This window comes from Podarcis gaigeae (assembly GCF_964106915.1).
Source record: "Podarcis gaigeae genome assembly, chromosome: 10".
Classification (NCBI taxonomy): Eukaryota; Metazoa; Chordata; class Lepidosauria; order Squamata; family Lacertidae; genus Podarcis; species Podarcis gaigeae.
In genome coordinates, this window is record NC_139686.1 from 5,103,629 (window position 1) to 5,125,904 (window position 22,276).

Here is a 22,276-nt window from a genome sequence, read left to right on the forward strand (position 1 = left end):
TTCCAGCCAGGCAAGTCACTCAAGGAGGGTATGAAGTAGAGCTGATGAGGTGTATGCCCCAAGGAGAGGAACTATGGCTGAGGAAGGGGGTGATCTGCCTGGGGAGATTCCCATGGACCCAGGCAGAGAGGCCTGGGGCTTGGAAGTTCCTCACCTGCAATTTATGGCATGCTAATCAAAGGTTAGGGACGCGGGTGGTGCTGTGGGTTAAACCACAGAGCCCAGGACTTGCTGATCAGAAGGTCGGCGGTTTGAATCCCCGCAACGGTGTGAGCTCCTGTTGCTTGGTCCCAGCTACTGCCAACCTAGCAGTTCGAAAGCACGTCAAAGTGCAAGTAGATAAATAGGTACTGCTCTGGCGGGAAGGTAAACGGCGTTTCCGTGCGCTGCTCTGGTTCGCCAGAAGCGGCTTAGTCATGCTGGCCACATGACCCGGAAGCTGTACGCCGGCTCCCTCGGCCAGTAAAGCGAGATGAGCGCCGCAACCCCAGAGTCGGCCTCGACTGGACCTAATGGTCAGGGGTCCCTTTACCTTTAATCAGAGGTTGCACAATTCTCGCTCTTCTGATGTGCTTAGTTTTCTGAGCATCTGTTAATTCCCCAATGCCTTTGTTAACTCAGTTTGAAGAGTTAGCCTTTTCTAAAAAAACATTAAAGAGCAGATAGTTCACTCTTACGGTAATGCAATGCAAGGAGACATTTTAAAGACAGCCCCAAATTCTTGGACAGGTGCAATTCAGAGAGTTCTTGGCTGGTTAAACAAAATTCTCGATAACGCCTGGAACCTTTTTCTGCTTTTTGGTAAATAAAAAATGGGTGCTACTTCTAGTCAAAAGAAGGCATGGTGCAATGAAGAATGCACGTGTTCTCAACGCTTTCCCTCACTTGTCAGTTGTGAACAGGAGCCCCCACCCCAAGACTTCAGGCACAATAAATCATCCAGCGCTTGAAGAAACAAATTCTGTGCATAGTGTAATGTATCTGTACAGGAGTGCTAGGCCATGTCTTCCCCTCCTGATGTTTTTGACTACAGCTCCCATCAGCCCCAGCTAGCATGTCCAAAGCATCTGAAGGGAGCCAGTTTGCAGAAGACAGTTTGGTACTGGTACTGCTCAGATATTTGCCTTCGTTTCTCCTTGGTCACACATGCTGAGCTAGGCTCTGGCAGTGTGGGGCAGGTCCTAGGGACAAGCTAAAGGGAGGCATGGAGAGAGCAGCAACTCCTTAATAATAAAAAATAATAATAAAATTTTATGTATATCCCGCCCTCCCCAGCCAAAGCCGGGCTCAGAGCGTCTAACATCAGTACAGCTGCTGCCTAGCAGGCTCTGTTTCCTAAGAAAACAAGACTGGCCCGCTCTGCTCTCTTGCAGAGATTATTTCACGATAATAGCAGCAACAAGTTCCTGATCTGCAAGTATGGAGAAGGAGTCGTTTGGTTTCCAGTACCAGTTATTTTGACGTAAGCGACGCTGGGCCAAACCAGCCATGAAGAAACAGGCTGGAGTAGTGGTTCCCAACCTTTTTATACTCTGGGCCACACTTTCAAGATAAAAACTTAACAGCCACACCTTGTTCCTTCATTGAGGAATATGCACATATATGTTATTTTGGCCTTGCTCCGGAAAGCAGGCTTCACAACTACTGGCTGGGGCTAATGGGAACTGTAGTCCAAAACATCTGGAAGGCTTCTCTACTGCGTGTCGCTTTGTCTTTCCCCACAAAACAGAACCAAATAGTTTTCTGTTAGTGTAGGAAAGCTGTTGCTTCAGTTCAAACAGTTTTGATGGGCTATCAGTCCTCTCTCCTGAAACATAGGTTATCCTGTAGAATTCTATCCATGATATGTTATCTGCTCAATCAGAATGAATTACAAGAACCAAAAGTCATATTGGCAACACAGCATTCCTTTTTCGTGAATGCAGCCCTGGTTTAAGGAGGCGTTCGGCGCCTAGCTTATACAGTGCATGCTCGGGTTGCGAACATGATCCATGCGGGATGCACATTCGCAACCTGCAGCATTTGCAACCCGCAGTGGCGTGTCTGCGCATGTGCTGGTTGCGACTTGGTGCTTCTGCGCATGTGCAAAGTGCGATTTAGCACTTCTGCACATGTGCGCCCGCCGAAACCTGGAAGTAACCCATTCCGGTACTTCCGGGTTTCGGGGGGGTCTGTAACCCGAAACAACGCAACTGAAGCATCTGTAACCCAAGGTATGACTATAGCTGAATTTCCAACATTGCATTTCGCCCTCGCAACAACCTTATAAGGTAGGTTGGGCTGACAGGCAGTGAATGGCCCCCAAGGTCCCCTGGTGGGGATTTGAACCCTGGTCTTCAGGGTCCTAGTCTGACACCCTAACCACTACACCACTACTGGTTCTCTGCAAACAAAGACGACGCTGCTGTTGAGCGGCAGCCTTCCCTTATCCTATCTGAAAAGCCAGCAGGTACTGAGCATTGCGCGCTCAGTTACCCCACAATGCTGCTTGTGGTTTTCTGGTTATCGTCTCTCGGTATGGAAGCTGGCATGGCCGGACGACATGGCAGAACAGAAAGTAAATAGTACGTTGCTGCTGAGAAAACCTTCAGGCTTTGTTTCCTGATGCTCCATGAAAGCTTCTGTGCCTTGTGTGATGCTCACTTTCAGGAGACAGTTTCCAGGGGACTGGCAGGTAGAGCAGGCCTCCTCTAAATCAGCTCCGGTTTCATTCCAAGAGCCCATTCATAGAATCAAGAACCTTGGAAGGGTCCCAATGGGTCATTTAGCCTGACCCCTTGCAATGCAGTGTTATCAGCACAGCGAATGGGAGGGCAAATTAGTAGTAGTAGTAGTAGTAGTAGTAGTAATAATAATAATAATAATAATAATAATAATAATAATAATATTAATATTTATACCCTGCCCATCTGGCTGGGCTTCTCCAGCCACTCTGGGCGGCCTTCAACAAAATATTAAAATACAGTAATGCATCAAACATGAAAAGCTTCCCTAAACAGGGCTGCCTTCAGATGTCTTCTAAAAGTCTGGTAGTTGTTGTTCTCTTTGACATCTGGTGGGAGGGCGTTCCACAGGGTAGGCGCCACCACCGAGAAGGCCCTCTGCCTGGTTCCCTGTAACTTGGCTTCTCGCAGGGAGGGAACCGCCAGAAGGCCCTCGGCGCTGGATCTCAGTGTCCGGGCAGAACGATGGAGGTGGAGACGCCCCTTCAGGTATACTGGACCAAGGCCGTTTAGGGCTTTAAAGTTCGGCACCAACACTTTAAATTGTGCTCGGAAACGTACTGTCAAACAGCTCTTACTGTCAGAAAGTTTTCCCTGATGTTGAGTGGGAATCCCCTTTCTTGTATCTTGAAGCCAAGGCTTCGAGTGCTACTCTCCAGAGCACTCAGTGCTCTCTGGTCTAAAAGCAGTCTGGAGGCACATGCAGTGTGTACCACACTTCTTTCCAAATGGCCAGTTCTTGCATTTTCACATGTTGTCTGTCAATGTCTACCAACACCTCTCCTAGCTGAAGTAGAAGCCTCTTGGTTCAGGCTATCCTTGCCCACAAACTTGATCTCAGTTACCTTCTGGGCAGAAGCTTCCCATGACAGTTCTTCTCTGGAATCAAGAGCTTGGCAGCCTCCAGTTATACTGCCACAACCTTCAGCCAAACACTCATGCGACAAGCGGCAATTCTCTGGCTGTTACGCTTTACTATTATTTATTTAATTTATATGCCGCCTTATACCCGGAGGTCTCAGGGCAGTTCACAGAAAAGATCAACATAAAAACCACATGAATTCATCAGTGGAAGTAGTCTTTGGGGAATACATGGAGCAGGATATGGAAGAGACTTGGAACATTAGATCATGGCACTCTTAATCTCAGAGTCCCACATTGGGCAAAGGTTTCCTACTTTGCAGGCAGTTGGACTAGATGACTCTCGTCCCTTCCAACTCATTATGATTCCATGATTAACTTGAAAACTTTAATTGAAGGGGTGCTACTGAATTGTTTAGGGACGCGGGTGGCGCTGTGGGTAAAACCTCAGCGCCTAGGATTTGCCGATCGCATGGTCGGCGGTTCGAATCCCCGCGGCGGAGTGAGCTCCCGTCGTTCGGTCCCAGCTCCTGCCCACCTAGCAGTTTGAAAGCACCCTTAAGTGCAAGTAGATAAATAGGTACCGCTTTATAGCGGGAAGGTAAACGGCGTTTCCATGTGCTGCTCTGGTCCCGGTTCGCCAGAGCAGCTTCGTCATGCTGGCCACGTGACCCGGAAGTGTCTGCGGACAACGCTGGCCCATGGCCTCAAGCGAGATGGGCGTGCAACCCTAGAGTCTGTCAAGACTGGCCCGTACGGGCAGGGGTACCTTTACCTTTACCTTTACCTTTACTGAATTGTTTGGAGGATGCCTGCCACAGTGAGCAGAGCAGAACTCTTTGGCCTCTCTCCATAGCTAGACAAACCCAAATCCTTGCCTCAGTTATTGCCCAATTCACTCAGTTATCATGCAGTGCAAAATCTAGAGAATTTGGCTTTCGGAGAGGCACATCCGCCTGTCCTTTCCACACCACAGAGTGAACTGTATGGCTCCACAGAGGCCTTCAAGAGTCCTCCATAGGAACCATCACCAGCCTCCCTCGATGGAGCATTCATGTGCACATGCACAGCACCTGTGGAGTCTGAGGCCTCTGCAGCAGTCGTCTGCTTCCCCTACCCAAGCGATGAAAAATGCTGTAAAAGGGTTTGAAGCCTGCAGGACTTGGAACACGCCCCCCCCCCCCGCCTTCACCAGCACTAGAGTTCTTGGGGAATAAAGGATATGGTACCCGTATTTCGAAGGGACGCGGGTGGCGCTGTGGGTTAAATCACAGAGCCAAGAACTTGCCGATTAGAAGGTCGGTGGTTTTATTCCCCACGACGGGGTGAGCTCCCGTTGCTCAGTCCCTGCTCCTGCCAACCTAGCAGTTCGAAAGCACCTCAAAGTGCAAGTAAATAAATAGGTACCGCTCCGGCAGGAAGGTAAACAGCGTTTCCGTGCGCTGCTCTGGTTCGCCAGAAGCGGCTTAATCATGCTGGCCACATGACCCGGAAGCTGTACAATGGCTCCCTCGGCTAGTAAAGCGAGATGAGCATCGCAACCCCAGAGTTGGCCACGACTGGACCTAATGTTCAGGGGTCCCTTTACCTTTACCCGTATTTCAGAACAACCCAAATTCTGTTCGAATGTCTGGGTAAACAAATGGAGTTGCATCCAGACACTCAGCCTGGGGAATTCTACTTGAACAAAGGGACTTCCCTTTCCTCTCCATGGGCACCCTCAAAATCTGCTGCAGAAAGTCCTCCAAACTTCTGGAGAAGACGTTAGGCAGAGGGGCTTCAGGGGAGAGGAGAGGGGAGAGTTGCACAAACGGATGTCTGCTATCAGCATCAGATGGAACCCACAGGTTTGGTGGAAGTTTTTCTGGACCACACCAGAGCATGACCCCATCCATCTCTCATATTGTCCACCCAATGTTAGGTTCTCAAGCATTTTAAGCTCTGCGCACAGCTCGATGAACACAAAAGCTGTATTTTCCCATTATGTTTTCACTAAATTTTATCAGTTTAAGAACAGGTAATTTTTAGCACCTGCATTTTCTACCCCCACAGCCTTGTAACGTAAGCTTCTAGTTATGTAACCCCATCAGTAATCTTGCCAAACTTGCTGGTACTAATTGGCGACTGAAGGCTAATTAGCCTTTGTTATTACAAAGAAAATGGATTGTTAGCTTTTAGTGTTCTGCGATTCTTTTTATACAGTGCAACTGCAGTGTTTTGTGTGTGTTTCATATATTTATTATAAAAAAAAAACTTGGCAAAGCAGCATCTTAGAAAACGGACATGGAACCAAGACAAAGGATACAAAGGCCCATTTCCCATTCCACCCCCACATCTGCTCTCCATTCTGAAGTATTCTTAGAAATCTCGTTCTGTGTTTATGGTTGCTTTCTGTTGCTAGGGATCATTAGGAAAGGGACTGAAAATAAAAGCTGTCAGTATTATAATGCCATAATACAAACCTATTGGGCAACTGCAGTTGGAATATTGTGTATAGTTCCAATAGCCACAAATTAAAAAGGACATTGCAGTGTTGCTGAAAGTTCAGAAAAGGGCAACCGAAAATGATCAAGGAGATGGAATACTTCCTCCATGAAGAAAGGGTGAACATGATAGAAATTCATAAAAATTGTGCTATGGCACAGAGCAGGCTTCCTCAAACTCAGTCCTCCAGATGTTTTTGGCCTACAACTCCCATGATCCCTAGCTAGCAGGACCAGTGGTCGTGGATAATGGGAATTGTAGTCTCAAAACTACAAGTTTGAGGGCCGTGTTTGAGGAAACCTGGCATAGAGAATGCAGAGAAGTCTTTCTCCCTCTCTTGCAATACATTTTATTTATTTATTTATTTATTTATTTATTTATTTATTTATTTATTTATTTATTAATTATTTATACCCTGGCCATCTGGCTGGGTTTCCCCAGCCACTCTGGGTGGCTTCCAACAGAACACCAAAATACAACAACCTATTAAACATTAAAAGCTTCCCTAAACAGGGCTGCCTTCAGATGTCTTCTAAAAGTCTGGTGGTAGTTGTTCTCTTTGATATCTGGTGGGAGGGCGTTCCACAGGGAGGGCGCCACTACCGAGAAGGCCCTCTGCCTGGTTCCCTGTAACCTTCAGATATACTGGGCCTTTGAGGCCGTTTATGGCTTTCAAGGTCAGCACCAACACTTTGAATTGTGCTTGGAAATGTACTGGGAGCCAATGTAGAGCTTTCAAGACCAGTGTTATGTGGTCTCGGTGGCCACTCCCAGTGACCAGTCTAGCTGCCGCATTCTGGATTAGTTGTAGTTTCCGGGTCACCTTCAAAGGTAGCCCCACGTAGAGCGCATTGCAGTAGTCCAAGTGAGAGATAACTAGAACTTGTGGATATCCAACAAAGCTGAGTGTTGGTTCAGGACAGAAAAAAAGAAGGTATTTCTTCACGCGGCACATAGTTGAACTATGGAACTCCCTCCCACAAGAGACAGTCATGGCGACTGACTTGGACAGTTTTAAAAGAGGATTAGACAAATTAATGGAGGAGATGACTCCAGCGGCTACTAGCTATTAAGGCTCTGCTCTGATTCCAAAGTTGGGAGGCAGCAATGATTCCGAATATCGGCTGCAAGAAATCACAGGAGGGGAAGAGTTGCTCTTGCGCTCGAATCCTGCTTGTGGGTTTCCCACAGGGATCTGGTTGGCCGCTGTGAGAACAGGATTTTGGGCATGACTGGCTGCTGGCCTGATCCAGCATGCTTTTCTTATGTTCTTACATTAATAAAGCGATGGGAGGAACGGGGATGTCCTCTGCAAGCAATTATTAGTTCAGACCTCTAGCGAGACTGATTTTCCTTCTCCTGGCACTACGGTGGGGCGGATGGTAGAGAAAGTGAAGTGGTCCACTTGGCTCTGGCCTAACTCACTGCCAGCATTCAGTCCCCAACAGATTGCCCCTGAAGGATCACACCTGGTTTGTACATCCGATGAGCTACACTGCCTCTGTTATAACGGTGAATAAGCAGGGCACAACCCAGTGCTTTAAGGTACATTAGCGACCTTCACACCACATGTAGAACATGAAACCTGACTGCTTGGGAAAGGAAACGCATGAATACTGAATGAGACCGTCATCCTGTTCTTTAGGATTTTAAGTTACAGTGCCGTTTTAACTTCGGGTTTTAGGTTACGCTCCTGAAGAGGGGTTGCTCTGGTGTCTGAAAGAGGAGCCGTTTCTTGTCTTTTAATTATAAATCCAGTATACCTGAAGGAGCGTCTCCACCCCCATCGTTCTGCCCGGACACTGAGGTCCAGCTCCGAGGGCCTTCTGGCGATTCCCTTACTGCAAGAAGCCACATTACAGGGAACCAGGCAGAGGGCCTTCTCGGTGGTGGCACCCGCCCTGTGGAATGCCCTCCCGTCAGATGTCAGAGAGAAAAACAACTACCACACTTTTAGAAGACATCTGAAGGCAGCCCTGTTTAGGGAAGCTTTTAATGTTTGATGCATTACTGTATTTTAATATTTTGTTGAAAGCTGCCCAGAGTGGCTGGGGAAGCCCAGCCAGATGTGGGGGGATATAATTATTATTATTATTATTATTATTATTTTGTTTGTTTGTTTGTTTGCATTCTCCTTCGGGAGGTTGTGGACTGTCCTTCCTTGGAGGTTAGATGGCCCTCTGTCATGGATGCTTTAGTTGAGATTAGAATAGATGACCCACTGGGTCCCTTCCAACTCTACAATTCTATGAATAGGGGGAGGGAATATATATAAAAAAATAAAAAATATTGTCCAGTAGCACCTTAGAGACCAACAAAGTTTGTTCTTGGTATGAGCTTTCGTGTGCATGGACACTTCTGTATGCACACGGAACTCATACCAAGAACATACTTAGTTGGTCTCTAAGGTGCTACAGGACAATTTTTATATTGTTGTTGTTTAGTCGTTTAGTCGTGTCCGCCTCTTCGTGACCCCATGGACCAGAGAGCGCCAGGCACTCCTGTCCTCCACTGCCTCCCGCAGTTTGGTCAAACTCATGCTGGTAACCTCGAAAACACTATCCAACCATCTCGTCCTCCATCGTCCCCTTCTCCTTGTGCCCTCCATCTTTCCCAACATCAGGGTCTTTTCCCAACATCAGGGTCTTTTCCAGGGAGTCTTCTCTTCTCATGAGGTGGCCAAAGTATTGGAGCCTCAGTTTCAGGATCTGTCCTTCCAGGGAGCACTCAGGGCTGATTTCCTTCAGAATGGAGAGGTTTGATCTTTTTACAGTCCATGGGACTCTCAAGAGTCTCCTCCAGCACCAGAATTCAAAAGCATCCATTCTTTGGCGATCAGCCTTCTTTATGGTCCAGCTCTCTCTTCCATACATCACTACTGGGAAAACCAGAGCTTGAACTAGACGGACCTTTGTTGGCAAGGGTGATGTCTCTACTTCTCAAGATGCTGTCTAGAATTTATATATATATATATATGTATTTCTATTGCATCAAACCAACACAGCTACCTACCTGAATCTAGGGGGAGGGAGACAGTCACATCAGGGGCCACGCTCAGCCAGGAACTCCTGAGACGCGTCAGCCTGCATTTTTTGTCACTAGCCAGTCAGGTCGCAATGCAGGTTCAGTAGTCATAAGAACATAAGAAAAGCCTGACAGCTGGATCAGATCAAAGATGCCCATGGGGCCCCCACAAGCAGGTCCTGAGCACACCAGTGCTCTTCCCCCCTGCCATTCCACCTCTTCAAGATCCCCTCCTGTTCTAGGTTCTGATCTTTGAGATAAGTGTCAAGAGTGGATATTTCAGACTTCACTTTTTCTTCCTCTGGCTGGAGGATGGATGGCGGCTAACAGATTGAGGTTGAATTCTGACAAGACAGAAGTATTGTTTTGGGGGTACAGGAGGCGGGTGGGTGTGGAGGACTCCCTGGTCCTGAATGGGGCAACTGTGCCCCTGAAGGACCAGGTGCGCAGCCTGGGAGTCATTCTGGACTGACAGCTGTACATGGAGGTGCAGGTCAGTTCTGTGTCCAGGGCAGCAGTCTACCAGCTCCATCTGGTACGCAGGATGAGACCCTATCTGCGAGCGGACTGTCTTGCCGGAGTGGTACATGCTCTAGTTATCTCTCGCTTGGACTACTGAAATGCGCTCTACGTGGGGCTACCTTTGAAGTTGACCCGGAAACTACAACTAATGCAGAATGCGGCAGCTAGACTGGTGACTGGGAGCGGCCACCAAGACCACATAACACTGGTCTTGAAAGCTCTACATTGGCTCCCAGTACGTTTCCGAGCACAATTCAAAGTGTTGGTGCTGATCTTGAAAGCCCTAAACGGCCTCGGTCCAGTATACCTGAAGGAGTGTCTCCACCCGCATCGTTTGGCCTGGACACTGAGGTCCAGCTCCCAGGGCCTTCTGGTGGTTCCCTCACTGCGAGAAGCCAAGTTACAGGGAACCAGGCAGAGGGCCTTCTCTGTAGTGGCGCCTGCCCTGTGGAACGCCCTCCCAGCAGATGTCAAAGAGAACAACAACTACCAGACTTTTAGAAGACATCTGAAGGCAGCCCTGTTTAGGGAAACTTTTAATGTTTAATAGGTTATTGTATTTTGGTGTTCTGTTGGAAGCCGCCCAGAGTGGCTGGGGAAACCCAGCCAGATGGGCGGGGTATAAATAATTATTATTATCATTATTCCTCCGCCTGCTTTCTCTCCCCTCCTGTATCTCCTTTCCTCTAGCAGTAGCTACCGATGGAGGAACACACGGTGACGCAGACGGAGCACATGGCCACCATTGAGGCCCACGCAGTGGCCCAACAGGTGCAGCAGGTCCATGTGGCCACGTACACGGAGCACAGCATGCTCAGCGCAGATGAAGACTCGCCGTCTTCTCCCGAAGACACTTCCTACGACGACTCGGACATTCTCAACTCCACGGCTACTGATGAGGTGACAGCCCACCTGGCCGCTGCAGGTACATTGCTGGCGCCCTTTCCTGTTTTCCCTCGCTTGCCCCATGTGCCCTAAAGGGGCATAGCATTTCTTCCCCATGTGCCCTAAAGGGGCATAGCATTTCTTCCTCTGTTTCACATCAAGACTTGACTGGGCAGTGCAGAGTTGGCCACAGGTGCCCGAGGTGGATCCCCAAAATTCTTAGGGGATCCACAAATGTTAGAATTGATACCCATAAGGTTTTTTTATTTTAGTGGAAGAAAATACTCATACAGTCATACCTCATGTTACGTCCGCTTCAGGTTACATCCTGCAGTGACCCGGAAGTACCGGAAAGGATTACTTCTGGGTTTTGCCGCCCGCACATGCACAGACGCGCAAAATGATGTCATGTGCAGAAGCGGCGAATCACAACCCGTGTGTGTGCAGACCCACCGCTGCGGGTTGTGTTCCTTTCAGGTTGCGAACGGGCCTCTGGAACGGATCCCGTTCGCAACCAGAGGTACCACTGTACTGAGCACCGAAGTATTTCCTTGGGCCCCTTTCAAGGTCAGAGGATGTGGCTGTGTTAATATTTCAGGATGTAAATTCTCCAAACTCTGAGAAGACGTCAGTGGGGTTCACTTGCCGGTCACATAACAAGCATGAAAAGCAAAAAAACCACTCTCTTGATTCACAAAGAGCGCTGCACCCTTAGAAAATACTCTTCCCCTGTTCACTTTTCGATAGATGGATTATGTTCTGATAACCACCCACAATCTATTTATGTATCCCTGGGTGCGAGCTTCACTTTTGGCACCTGGTGGAAGAGACTGATGCAAAAGGGCTTTTTCTATTGGGGTTGATTTTTCACAAGGGTCAACTGAACAGTTTGGGCAATTTAAGTGCATCTAGCTATTTTAAGGGACGCGGTTGGTGCTGTGGGTTAAACCACAGAGCCTAGGGCTTGCCGATCAGAAAGTTGGTGGTTCGAATCCCCGCGATGGGGTGAGCTCCCGTTGCTCGGTCCCTGCTCCTGCCAACCTAGCAGTTCGAAAGCACGTCCAAGTGCAAGTAGATAAATAGGTACCACTCTGGCGGGAAGGTAAACGGCCCTAGGCTCTGTGGTTTAACCCACAGCAGCAACCGCGTCCCTCTGGAAGAAGGTACAGGGTTATAAAGACTAGGACCAGCTGCCTGAGAAACAGTTTCTACCCAAATGCGATTTTGGGTTTAAAAGCAGTGTAAGGTAGTCTCTATGGGAGTATATTGCATTTAATTATGGGGTATCAGAGTTTTTAGGGGCTAACTAGGCTGGGATAGCGGGGTTGTGAGGTTTTGAATGTCTGACGTAGATTTTTTCAGTTTCGTTGTTCTGTATGGGACAATGGCAATAAAGATTATCATATTGTATCGTATGATGCCTTTTGACTAGACAAGGATCTGCATATAGAGGATGAATTCTCTCGTAGTATATAGAATAAACAGCATGTTAAACTGAGCAAAAGATCTCTTCACCCCTCCCTTCAGAAGGTCTGATTAGTGAGGGATTAAGAAGGAGCAATACAATTTATTTCAAAACAATCGTACATTTGACTAATGCAGGCACACACACTTTCATGATTTGACTGGTCCATACCTTGCTGTCAGAACGTCCCTGGAATCTTGTCTTTAAAAACCAGTCCCGGGAAGGAGAACCCTTTCCCCCCTCATCTGCATTTTTGGGGACATTTTACTCACGTCCTCAAACCAGATTTTCTAGTGTGAAGCTGCAACCAGCAGAGGGCAGTACAGCAATTGCAACTGACAATGTTTCTTTCTCATCTGATATCTCCGTGTTAGGGTTCTAACTTCAAGTTAGGGTTCTAAATCCATCCTGTTTACAATGAATAATAACCTGTAGGGTGATTTTGGGAAGATATGCATGGAGAAAGATACTGCGTGAAATAATTGCTGTGGAAATTATATCCGGAAGTGTAGTTGTATTAGTCTAATGGTCCTGTTTATTTATTTGCAGAATTTATACTCCACTCTTTAGCCAAAAGGGTTCTCAGAGTGGCTTACGGAAATTAGCTATAAGACAGCCCCCACCTTCACATTCACAACCTAAAAGAGCACGACATGTTAGGAAAAAGGAGTGGGAGGGAGGAGGGAAAAGCAAGCTCAATCACATATTTATAAAGTTACAGTTCTTAAAGTTGCAGCCAGCTTTAAAGACCACCAAATACATCATCATCATTGTTTAAGTAACTTACGAATTGCCTTTCACGTGAGGCAATTTGCATATATACCATAAGCACAGCTAAAAAATACCGTCTTTTTCGCCCTATAGGACGCACTTTTCCCCCTCCAAAAATGAAGGGGAAATGTGTGTGCATCCTATGGGGCGGATGCAGGCTTTCGCTGAAGCCTGGAGAGCGAGAGGGGTCGGTGCGCACCAACCCCTCTTGCTCTCCAGGCTTCGGGCAGCTCTCCGCAAGCCTTGGGAGCCCAGTGCGACTTCCCGCCGGGCTCCCAAGGCTTGCGGATAGCAGCCTTTTCTGGGGTCGGGGGAACCTTGGGCTTCCCCCGTCCCCGCCCCGCGCCTGGGGGGGAAAATATTTTTTTCCCTTTATTTCCTCCCCCCCCCCAAAAAAACTAGGTGCGCCCTATGGGCCAGGCGCCCTATAGGGCGAAAAATACGGTAGTTTTGAAAACAGTACAAAAATCCAACTAAATATAGTTTTAGAAACGATACGAAAGATTCTCCAGTTGTTTTTGGAAAACACAGATGAGGGCACCTGTCATATCTCAGCAGTGATCCTGTTTCCCTGAACAAACGACACTGAAAGCTCTTGCTCTGAGTTATTGTGGAGCAGGCTTCTGATGCCTTTGAAGGAGAAATTGTACGGGGTCTTATATGTTGGTACCTTAGGGCACATTGCAGCAATCCAGCCTTGAAGTTACCAGTGCATAACTATGTCATAAATGTCCGTGGATTTGTTCCGCTTTTCTTAACCTCTCAGATATTCTGTGGCATCTCACCAGTAGCTTGCTGTAGCATTTATGGCCTGTGGCGTCTTCGGCCTGTGGCCCCCCCGAATATTCAAAACCCATCTCTCATCCGCAGGCCCTGTGGGAATGGCCGCTGCTGCCGCCGTGGCGACAGGCAAGAAAAGGAAACGTCCTCACGTCTTTGAGTCCAACCCGTCGATCCGCAAGAGGCAGCAGACGCGTTTGTTACGGTAAGGGCGTCTGAACGCAGAAAGCCTTCCTTACACTGGCCCGGCATTGTCTCCTCCAACTGGGAGTAGTTCTCCAAGGTTTGGGGGCAGAGAGGGGTCTTTTTCGGCCCTGCTACCCAAGAGAAGAGTCTCACGCACTACCCAAGTGAACAATGTGGCCCTAGGTAGTCCAAGGCAGTGCCCCCTTGTGGGAGTGAATCCCATAGTTTCACTCTATGCTGCCTTGAAGAAGAGATCTCTTTTGTGTATATCAGGTGCTCAGGATCCAGCGCTTGACAAGACCCAACTCCTCATGACTTAAAAGGATGGCAACCAGCCAGGGACAAATAGCCTCAGTATACGGGGGAAGAGTCTCGTAGTTTCCTTCAATAGCAGTTTGTCCAGGCTTGCAGCAGGTAGGGGCATGGGATCGGTTCTCTGAAGTCCTGTTTCCCAGGAGAATTTAGGCCTGGAAGTATCCTTGCACTTCCCTCAACCTACCTGTGATTCCAGCAGTGTAGAGAGTTGGGAATCAGTGGCCCCACAGCCATATTTCAGTCTCCAGGTTTCAGGACGAAAGGTATGATTTCTCCCTCCCTCCCTCCCGCCTCCACCAGCAGTATAAAGTCCTGGAACCTCCAGGGTCACCATCTGGGCCAGATTGACGAATGAGTAACCCCTCGTACGTCCTTCTTCCCCATACCTATAGAGCCATGGATGGGGAGCCTGTGTCCCTCCAGATTTTGCTGGACAATAATTCCCACCCACTCCCCTGACCATTGGCTATGCTGGGGGGGGGGTGTCTGATGGCAGCTGGGGTTGTTGAACATCGGGGGGGGGGCACAGGTTCCCAAAAGGCTGTATTTTAATGTTGTATTTTAATCTTGTTTTTACGTTGTATTTCCATCAATTTGTTTTTATATCGGGTGTTGGCTGCCCTAAGCCTGGTCTTGGCTGGGGAGGGCAGGGTATAAATAAATGTTGTTGTTGTTGTTGTTGTTGTTGTTGTTGTTGTTGTTGTTGTTGTTGTTATTATTAGAGTAGTCATCTCCAGGTAAATCACATGCTGTAGCCAAGGTTTGTCCTGTGACTTGCCACTTGTCTGTAGCAGACAAAGCACAAGCCTGGAGTATAGCATCTAGATCAAGTGAAGTAATAGTGCCACTGTATTCTGCTCTGGTCAGACCTCACCTGGAGTACTGTGTCCAGTTCTGGGCACCACAGTTCAAGAAGGACACTGACAAACTGGAACGTGTCCAGAGGAGGGCAACCAAAATGGTCAAAGGCCTGGAAACGATGCCTTATGAGGAACGGCTAAGGGAGCTGGGCATGTTTAGCCTGGAGAAGAGGAGGTTAAGGGGTGATATGATAGCCATGTTCAAATATATAAAAGGATGTCACATAGAGGAGGGAGAAAGGTTGTTTTCTGCTGCTCCAGAGAAGCGGACACGGAGCAATGGATCCAAACTACAAGAAAGAAGATTCCACCTAAACCTTAGGAAGAACTTCCTGACAGTAAGAGCTGTTTGACAGTGGAATTTGCTGCCAAGGAGTGTGGTGGAGTCTCCTTCTTTGGAGGTCTTTAAGCAGAGGCTTGACAACCATATGTCAGGAGTGCTCTGATGGTGTTTCCTGCTTGGCAGGGGGTTGGACTCGATGGCCCTTGTGGTCTCTTCCAACTCTATGATTCTATGTGTGCAACATGCTAATCCAAACCATGGCATAGCTCAGAGGAGCACATCGCCAGCAGGACCAGAGGACGAGTAAAGCAGCTGCCATTTCCTCTCTGGGAGTCTGCACATTCGTGATAAGCCTTGAATTGGCTTTGTGTTATGTGCAAACGGAGCCACTGTGACTTGCTTCGTTCACCCCATGTTGACCTTAGCATTTAATTTCCTGGTATCTATCGGCCCATGACAGCAGTCACGAAATTAAAAGACTCCTGCTTCTTGGGAGAAAAGCAATGATAAACCTAGACAGCATCTTAAAAAGCAGAGACATCACCTTGCTGACAAAGGTCCATATTGTAAAAGCTATGGTTTTCCCAGTAGTGATGTATGGAAATGAGAGCTGGACCATAAAGAAAGCACAAGGAGAAGGGGACGACGGAGGACGAGATGGTGGGACGGTGTTCTCGAAGCTACCAGCATGAGTTTGGTCAAACTGCGGGAGACAGTGAAAGACAGAAGTGCCTGGCGTGCTCTGGTCCAGGGGGGTCACAGAGTCAGGCCTTCACAAAAGAGGAGGCCGGACTGTTTTGCTCTTAGTGCCTCTGGCGTCCTCCTCTCAGCCTCGCATATCCTTGAGTTTGCCTTCAGGGATGCTGCAAAGCGTGGCACACAGCCAGAACTTTCCAAATTGGGGCCCAGGAGAAAAGCTCAGTCTGTAAGATCTTTCCTCACCCAGCCACTTTCCTGAAAATGGCTTTGGGTAAAACCACTGCCGAAGAGTGAGATGAGCACAGCAAGAAAAGCCTTGGCATTCAGCTTAGTGGGAATTGTGCGCACCTGAAATTTCAAACCGTTGTGAATGCCGCAATGGCTGCGCTCCCCTTCAATAGTTACACGTTGACCCGTTTTCCGGTGCTGGAAGTCGCAAGGTGATGACCCAGTCACTCTCGGGTCTGTGGGATGATGCAAATGACGGCCTCTCTAGGAATGCGCATTGCAGCGTCTCAAAGAAGAAAGAAGTTAGCTGCTAGTTGAGAATGCTTCTGTTCCCATGAAAGGCTCTTCCTCTAGGGGCACTCTGATGCAACCTTCAGCAGAGCAGATTCATTTCCCTTGGCCTGCTGTTGCAATGTGTTGCCGAGTCTTGCTCAACGCGGCTTGGTGCCGGTGGGATTATTCCAGCAGGTTTACAGTCCCAGGGCTTCTTTCCTCCCTCGTGGAGTGTGCAGAAAAGTTTTTGGCACAATTTGAATGTCCCTCCCGACCACCACCATTTAAAAAGGTTTTCTTCCAATCTGCTCTTAGTTTCATCAGACAATAGGTCACAGAACTTTGTTCTTTCTGATAGGGCTGGACTGCTCAGGGTGGGGGAAAACCTTGCTCAAAATAATAATAAATAATAATAAATAATAGTAATAATAATAATTTATTCCCCACCCATCTGGCTGAGTTTCCCCAGCCACTTTGGGCGGCGCCCAATTGAGTGTTAAAAACAATGCAGCAATACAATTCAAATCTAGGGGAGTGGCACAGATTTGCAATTCCAGTGACCCCAGCCTAAAAACTGGCTGTTCCCTGACTGAGAGCTTCCACCCCATGGATTGACTTGCTGTGATTGGTTAGAGCGTGGTGCTGATAACCCCAAGGTTGCAGGTTCAATCCCTGTAAGGGACAGCTGCATATTCCTGCTTTGCAGGGGGTTGGACTAGATGATCCTCAGGGTCCTTTCCAACTCTTACGATTCTATATGCTGCAGAATGTTTGTGAATGCTGACACCGCTAAGAGGAAAGGCAGTCACAGGAGGCAGAAAAATCAGCACAACTGATGCAGTGGAAGTGAAAGGTTCGTCTGAAGGAGAAGTAGGGGAATCCACACCCCCATCTCCTGCTTGTTGTTGTTGTTTAGTCATTTAGTCGTGTCCAGCTCTTCGTGACCCCCTGGACCAGAGCACGCCAGGCCCTCCTGTCTTCCACTGCCTCCCACAGTTTGGTCAAACTCATGCTGGTAGCTTCGAGAACACTGTCCCATCATCTCGTCCTCTGTCGTCCCCTTCTCCTTGTGCCCTCTATCTTTTCCAACATCAGGGTCTTTTCCAGGGAGTCTTCTCTTCTCATGAGGTGGCCAAAGTCTTGGAGCCTCAGCTTCAGGATCTGTCCTTCCAGTGAGCACTCAGGGCTGATTTCCTTCAGAATGGAGAGGTTTGATCTTCTTGCAGTCCATGGGACTCTCAAGAGTCTCCTCCAGCACCTGAATTCAAAAGCATCAATTCTTCGGCCTTGCTGCGGCAAAGGGGCTTGAATAACTCAGAGAAGCTATGAGCTATGCCATGCAGCACCACCCAAGATGGACAGGTCATAGCGGAGAGTTTTGACCAAACATGATCCACCTGGAGCAGGAACCGGCAAGCCACTCCAATATCCCTGCCAATAAAGCTCCATGGACAAAGACAACGCCTGCCAATTTTAGCCAAATCATGACTCTCCCTGTGGTCTCCCTCCTGCCCTGCTTTAATTTGAGCTGTGGAAGAAAACGGTCACAGAGACTAGGGGCAGGAAGTGTGTGCATGGAGGCGAGGGAATAAGGGGGGCTCCAGGGCCATAGTGGCTGGGTCAGGGGTCAGCGGGGGACCGGTCCGCTGTCCCTCAGACCTTGTGGGGGGCCGTGCTATATTTTGAAAAAGAAAAAACATGAGTATAAAAACACAGCCCTACCTGGGGATACTGGGGACTGATCCCAGGACCTTCTGCAAGGCAGATGCACTGAGCTACGACCCTTCCCTATTTTCACCCTGTAGTAACAAACAAAAACAACACCTCCCACAGTTTAAAAAGACATCTATTGATTAATTAGTCCAGGGGTCAGCAAACTTTTTCAGCAGGGGGCCAGTCCACTGTCCTTAAGACCTTGTGGGCGGCCGGACGACATTTTCTTTGGGGAAATGAACAAATTCCTATGTCCCATAAATAACCCAGAAATTTTGAATAAAAGCACACATTCTCCTCATGTGAAAACACCAGGCAGGCCCCACAAATAACCCAGAGATGCATTTTAAATAAAAGGACACATTCTACACATGTAAAAACACGCTGATTCCTGGACCGTCCGTGGGCCGGATTTAGAAGGCGATTGGGCTGGATCCGGGCCCCGGGCCTTAGTTTGCCTAACCATGGGCTGTCGTCAGCAGGTTAAAGACCTGGAGGGAGATGGGGAAAGACTCATATGGGGCGAGAGAAGAGCAGGGGCTGTTGATAAGAAGATGGGGTGCAGAGGGTTTAAATTTTTATTCAGCCAAGTTTGAAATGCCAGGTCTTCATACTTCCAAAAACTAGATCATTTTATGCTTTATTCTTAATCCGGGTCTCTCTCTCTCTCTCTCTCTCTCTCTCTCTGTGTGTGTGTGTTTTCAAAAAATATTTCAAAAAATATTTCTGTTACTTAAGTGAGATGGGAGAGCAGCAAAATGCAAGGATAAGGCTGTAGCCACGATGACTATGCAATGTTTCTGAATCCCAGTTGCTGGAAACCATTTTAGGAATTCCCTCCCTATCCAGGGAAGCGAAAGGAAGAGATTTGGTTTGTACCATGTGGCCACTGCTCAGGTCTGTTGAGAGGACCAGTGCTAATTTGTATATGCGGATTTGCATACAAGTTGCTCTTTTCATGATTTGCACCCTGTTTTGCGTGCACGTGATGGGGCCTGGCCATAGCTTGTGGGTATACATCGGCTTTCCGTGTTCCTGTAGTGCACCAAAAATCAGTTTACATAATTGGCTGTCCTCGGATAGCGAGGGCTAACCTCAGACTCACTGTGCACATTTGCAAGGTTGAAGAGGCTTAGAAGAGAGCCAGCAACCTCTGGCAAGATCTGGAGCTCTTGCACCCCCAAATTAATGCTCCTGGGTTAAACCACTGAGCCCTAGGGCTTGCTGATCAGAAGGTCGGCGGTTCAAATCCCCACGACGGGGTGAGTTCCCGTTGCTTGGTCCCTGCTCCTGCCCACCTAGCAGTTCGAAAGCACGTCAAAGCGCAAGTAGATAAATAGGTACCGCTCCGGCGGGAAGGTAAACGGCATTTCCGTGCGCTGCTCTGGTTCGCCAGAAGCGACTTAGTCATGCTGGCTACATGACCCGGAAGCTGTACCCTGGCTCCCTCGGCCAATAAAGTGAGATGAGCGCTGCAACCCCCAGAGTCGGCCACGACTGGACCTAATGGTCAGGGGTCCCTTTACTTTTACTGTAACTTTAATTTGTGCAGCAGACCTGTGAGATAAGCTGAGCTAGTCTTATTACTCCCCATATTTTGGAGGTAGAGACTGAGGCCGTGGGATAGGAGATTGCCTGAGACCACTGTGTGAGTTCATGGCAGAGCCAAGACTTGAACTCGGCACCTTGTGTCTCTCCTGGCCCCTGCTCTGCCCTAACTCTCTTCTCACAGAACACTCAACAGGGAAACACCTGGGCGTACCTGAGAGCTCCTTGTTCGCACAGAGAGGGGTGCTGTTTGCATGATGGCTATCCTGGCACTATAAACAACCTTTTGTAGCTTTATTTCCTCATATCTCCCTTTGAGCATTCTTTTGAGCAGGGAGACGTCCCTCCCCCCGGGGAATTTGAATTTGACCTGGCCATTTTATCCTCAAAACCACCCTACGTATGAGGTAGTTTAACCTGAAATACGGCAACCAACCCAAGGTTATCCTGTAAGCGTGGTGACTGGGTATTTTGTTTGCTCGTTTCATGAAGTTTACATAGATAAAAACAAACAGAAACCTCAAAGTGCTTTGGAAAAAGAATTAAACAATAAGATGAATAGCAAAAACAAAACATTCAAAAAATTTAAACCAGCAATAAATGAAAAACACATCCGCATTCTATAAATCTGGGTAAAAAAAAATGTTTTTTAGCCGGTGCTGGAAAGAGTACAGTGAAAGTGCATGCCTGATATCAATATAGATGATATTATTATTATCATTATTATTATTAAGCATTTTTCATCTACAGAAAAAGGTGATACATAAGAATCCACTCCCATCACTGGGTTGTGCTAGTCATATTCTGAGTGGACCAATTCTGAATGGACAGACCTGGCTAACTAAGGTTCATTTACATGGATTGGTCTACCCCGAAGAGAATTTAGCTGGATGTGACCCAGCCTATTTGCATGCAACCAAATAGGTCACAAATCCTGCCACTGAAGCAAATCCTTCATTTAATTTGTAAGATAAATTACATTATTCGTTGCTGCCTTTCAAAACCTCGTAAACCCATATTGGTGTTGCTCCACTCTGAGAAAGAGCAAGATCTTCACACCATATTCAACAGAAGCTGGTCAATTTGCCATAAACTTGTCCGGCTTGTTGTCCCTTATCTCTAGTTCTGACAAAAGGAGTCAGCTTAGCTGTCAAGGGGAGCTCCCACATTGACTCCTGCTTCCCGCAGTTTGGTCAAAATCATGTTGGTAGCTTCGAGAACACTGTCCACCCATCTCGTCCTCTGTCGTCCCCTCCTCCTTGTGCCCTCCATCTTTCCCAACATCAGGGTCTTTTCCAGGGAGTCTTCTCTTCTCATGAGGTGGCCAAAGTCTTGGAGCCTCAGTTTCAGGATCTGTCCTTCCAGTGAGCACTCAGGGCTGATTTCCTTCAGAATGGAGAGGTTTTATCTTCTTGCAGTCCATGGGACTCTCAAGAGTCTCCCCGGCACCAGAATTCAAAAGCATCCATTCTTCGGCCATCAGCCTACTTTATGGTCCAGCTCTCACTTCCATACATCACTACTGAGAAAATCATAGCTTTAACTATACGAACCTTTGTTGGCAAGGTGATGTCTCTACTTCTCAAGATGCTGTCTAGGCCTGTCATTGCCCTTCTCCCAAGAAGCAGGCGTCTTTTAATTTCATGACTGCTGTCACCATCTGCAGTGATCATGGAGCCCAAGAAAGTAAAATCTCTCACTGCCTCCATTTCTTCCCCTTCTATTTGCCAGGAGGTGATGGGCCCAGTGGCCACGATCTTCGTTTTTTTGATGTTGAGCTTCAGACCATATTTTGCGCTCTCCTCTTTCACTCTCATTAATTAATTTATTTAAGATTTTCTTGATTTACAAAAGTCTTTGCAATCTCTCTCGTATTATTTCTCTCCCCCCCCCCCCCATGTAACATTTTTACAAATCATTTTCATTTGTTGAGACTTTAGGAAGAAAAGGGGGAAAGTGGTGGAGGGGGGGGAAGATGGGTGGGGGTGGGGTTGGGTGACAATGTTTCTATTATACTTAATATATGTGGGGTTTTGCGTCAGCGTTGCTCGTGCAGGTTCTCTGCTGTTCATTTGTGTTCCTTTGGTGGTGAGAGAGATTGGGGTTGGCCTATGGTGTGGCTGTTCATTTGTGGTTGGCTGTGGTGGTCTTTGTTTTTGTGTTTAAGTGGGGTGGGTGGGTGTTTTGGATCAGGTTAGCCATATTGATTTGTATGCTGTGGGTGGATTATTGTCATTGTCTTGTTGGGTTGTGTATGTGATAAAGGGGAGCCATACGCAAAGGCGTCTTCTTCTATTTGTCCCCGTGTCAGTTTCAGTTTATTGGTTAATTTTTCTAGTAAGGCTGTTTCCCATACTATTTGGTACCATTGGTCCATGCTTACTCCTGACAGGTCTCTCCAGTGTCTGGCTATGATGCTCTTCCTGTGTTCCGATGTATAGTGAAATGTCTTTAAGGGGAAATAAACTTCTTTTCTTTTTGGCCCACTGAAACAGGAAGCTTCGTGCCACGCTAGACGAATACACCACTCGCGTCGGACAGCAGGCCATCGTCCTCTGCATCTCGCCCTCCAAACCCAACCCTGTTTTTAAAGTGTTTGGTGCAGCACCGCTAGAGAACGTGGTAAGGCTTTGAAGTTCCATGCATGATTTGCTCC

At 47.8% G+C, this 22,276-nt stretch overlaps 1 protein-coding gene across 12 annotated transcripts in view; it reads left to right on the forward strand.

Moving 5' to 3' along the window:
- Positions 1–22,276, forward strand: part of NRF1 (nuclear respiratory factor 1) — a 79,874-nt gene that overhangs the window by 12,332 nt on the left and 45,266 nt on the right. For 6 of the 12 annotated variants that reach the window (XM_083700558.1, XM_083700561.1, XM_083700569.1 and 3 more), the window contains exons 2-4: positions 10,308–10,539; positions 13,606–13,720; positions 22,116–22,242. In XM_083700558.1, coding sequence (XP_083556684.1) covers positions 10,317–10,539; positions 13,606–13,720; positions 22,116–22,242 — 465 coding nt within the window. In that variant the 5' untranslated portion in view covers positions 10,308–10,316. Of the gene's footprint in view, positions 1–10,304; positions 10,540–13,605; positions 13,721–22,115; positions 22,243–22,276 lie in introns of all 12 variants that reach the window. The other 6 variants (XM_083700559.1, XM_083700562.1, XM_083700563.1 and 3 more) reach the window with 1 other exon arrangement.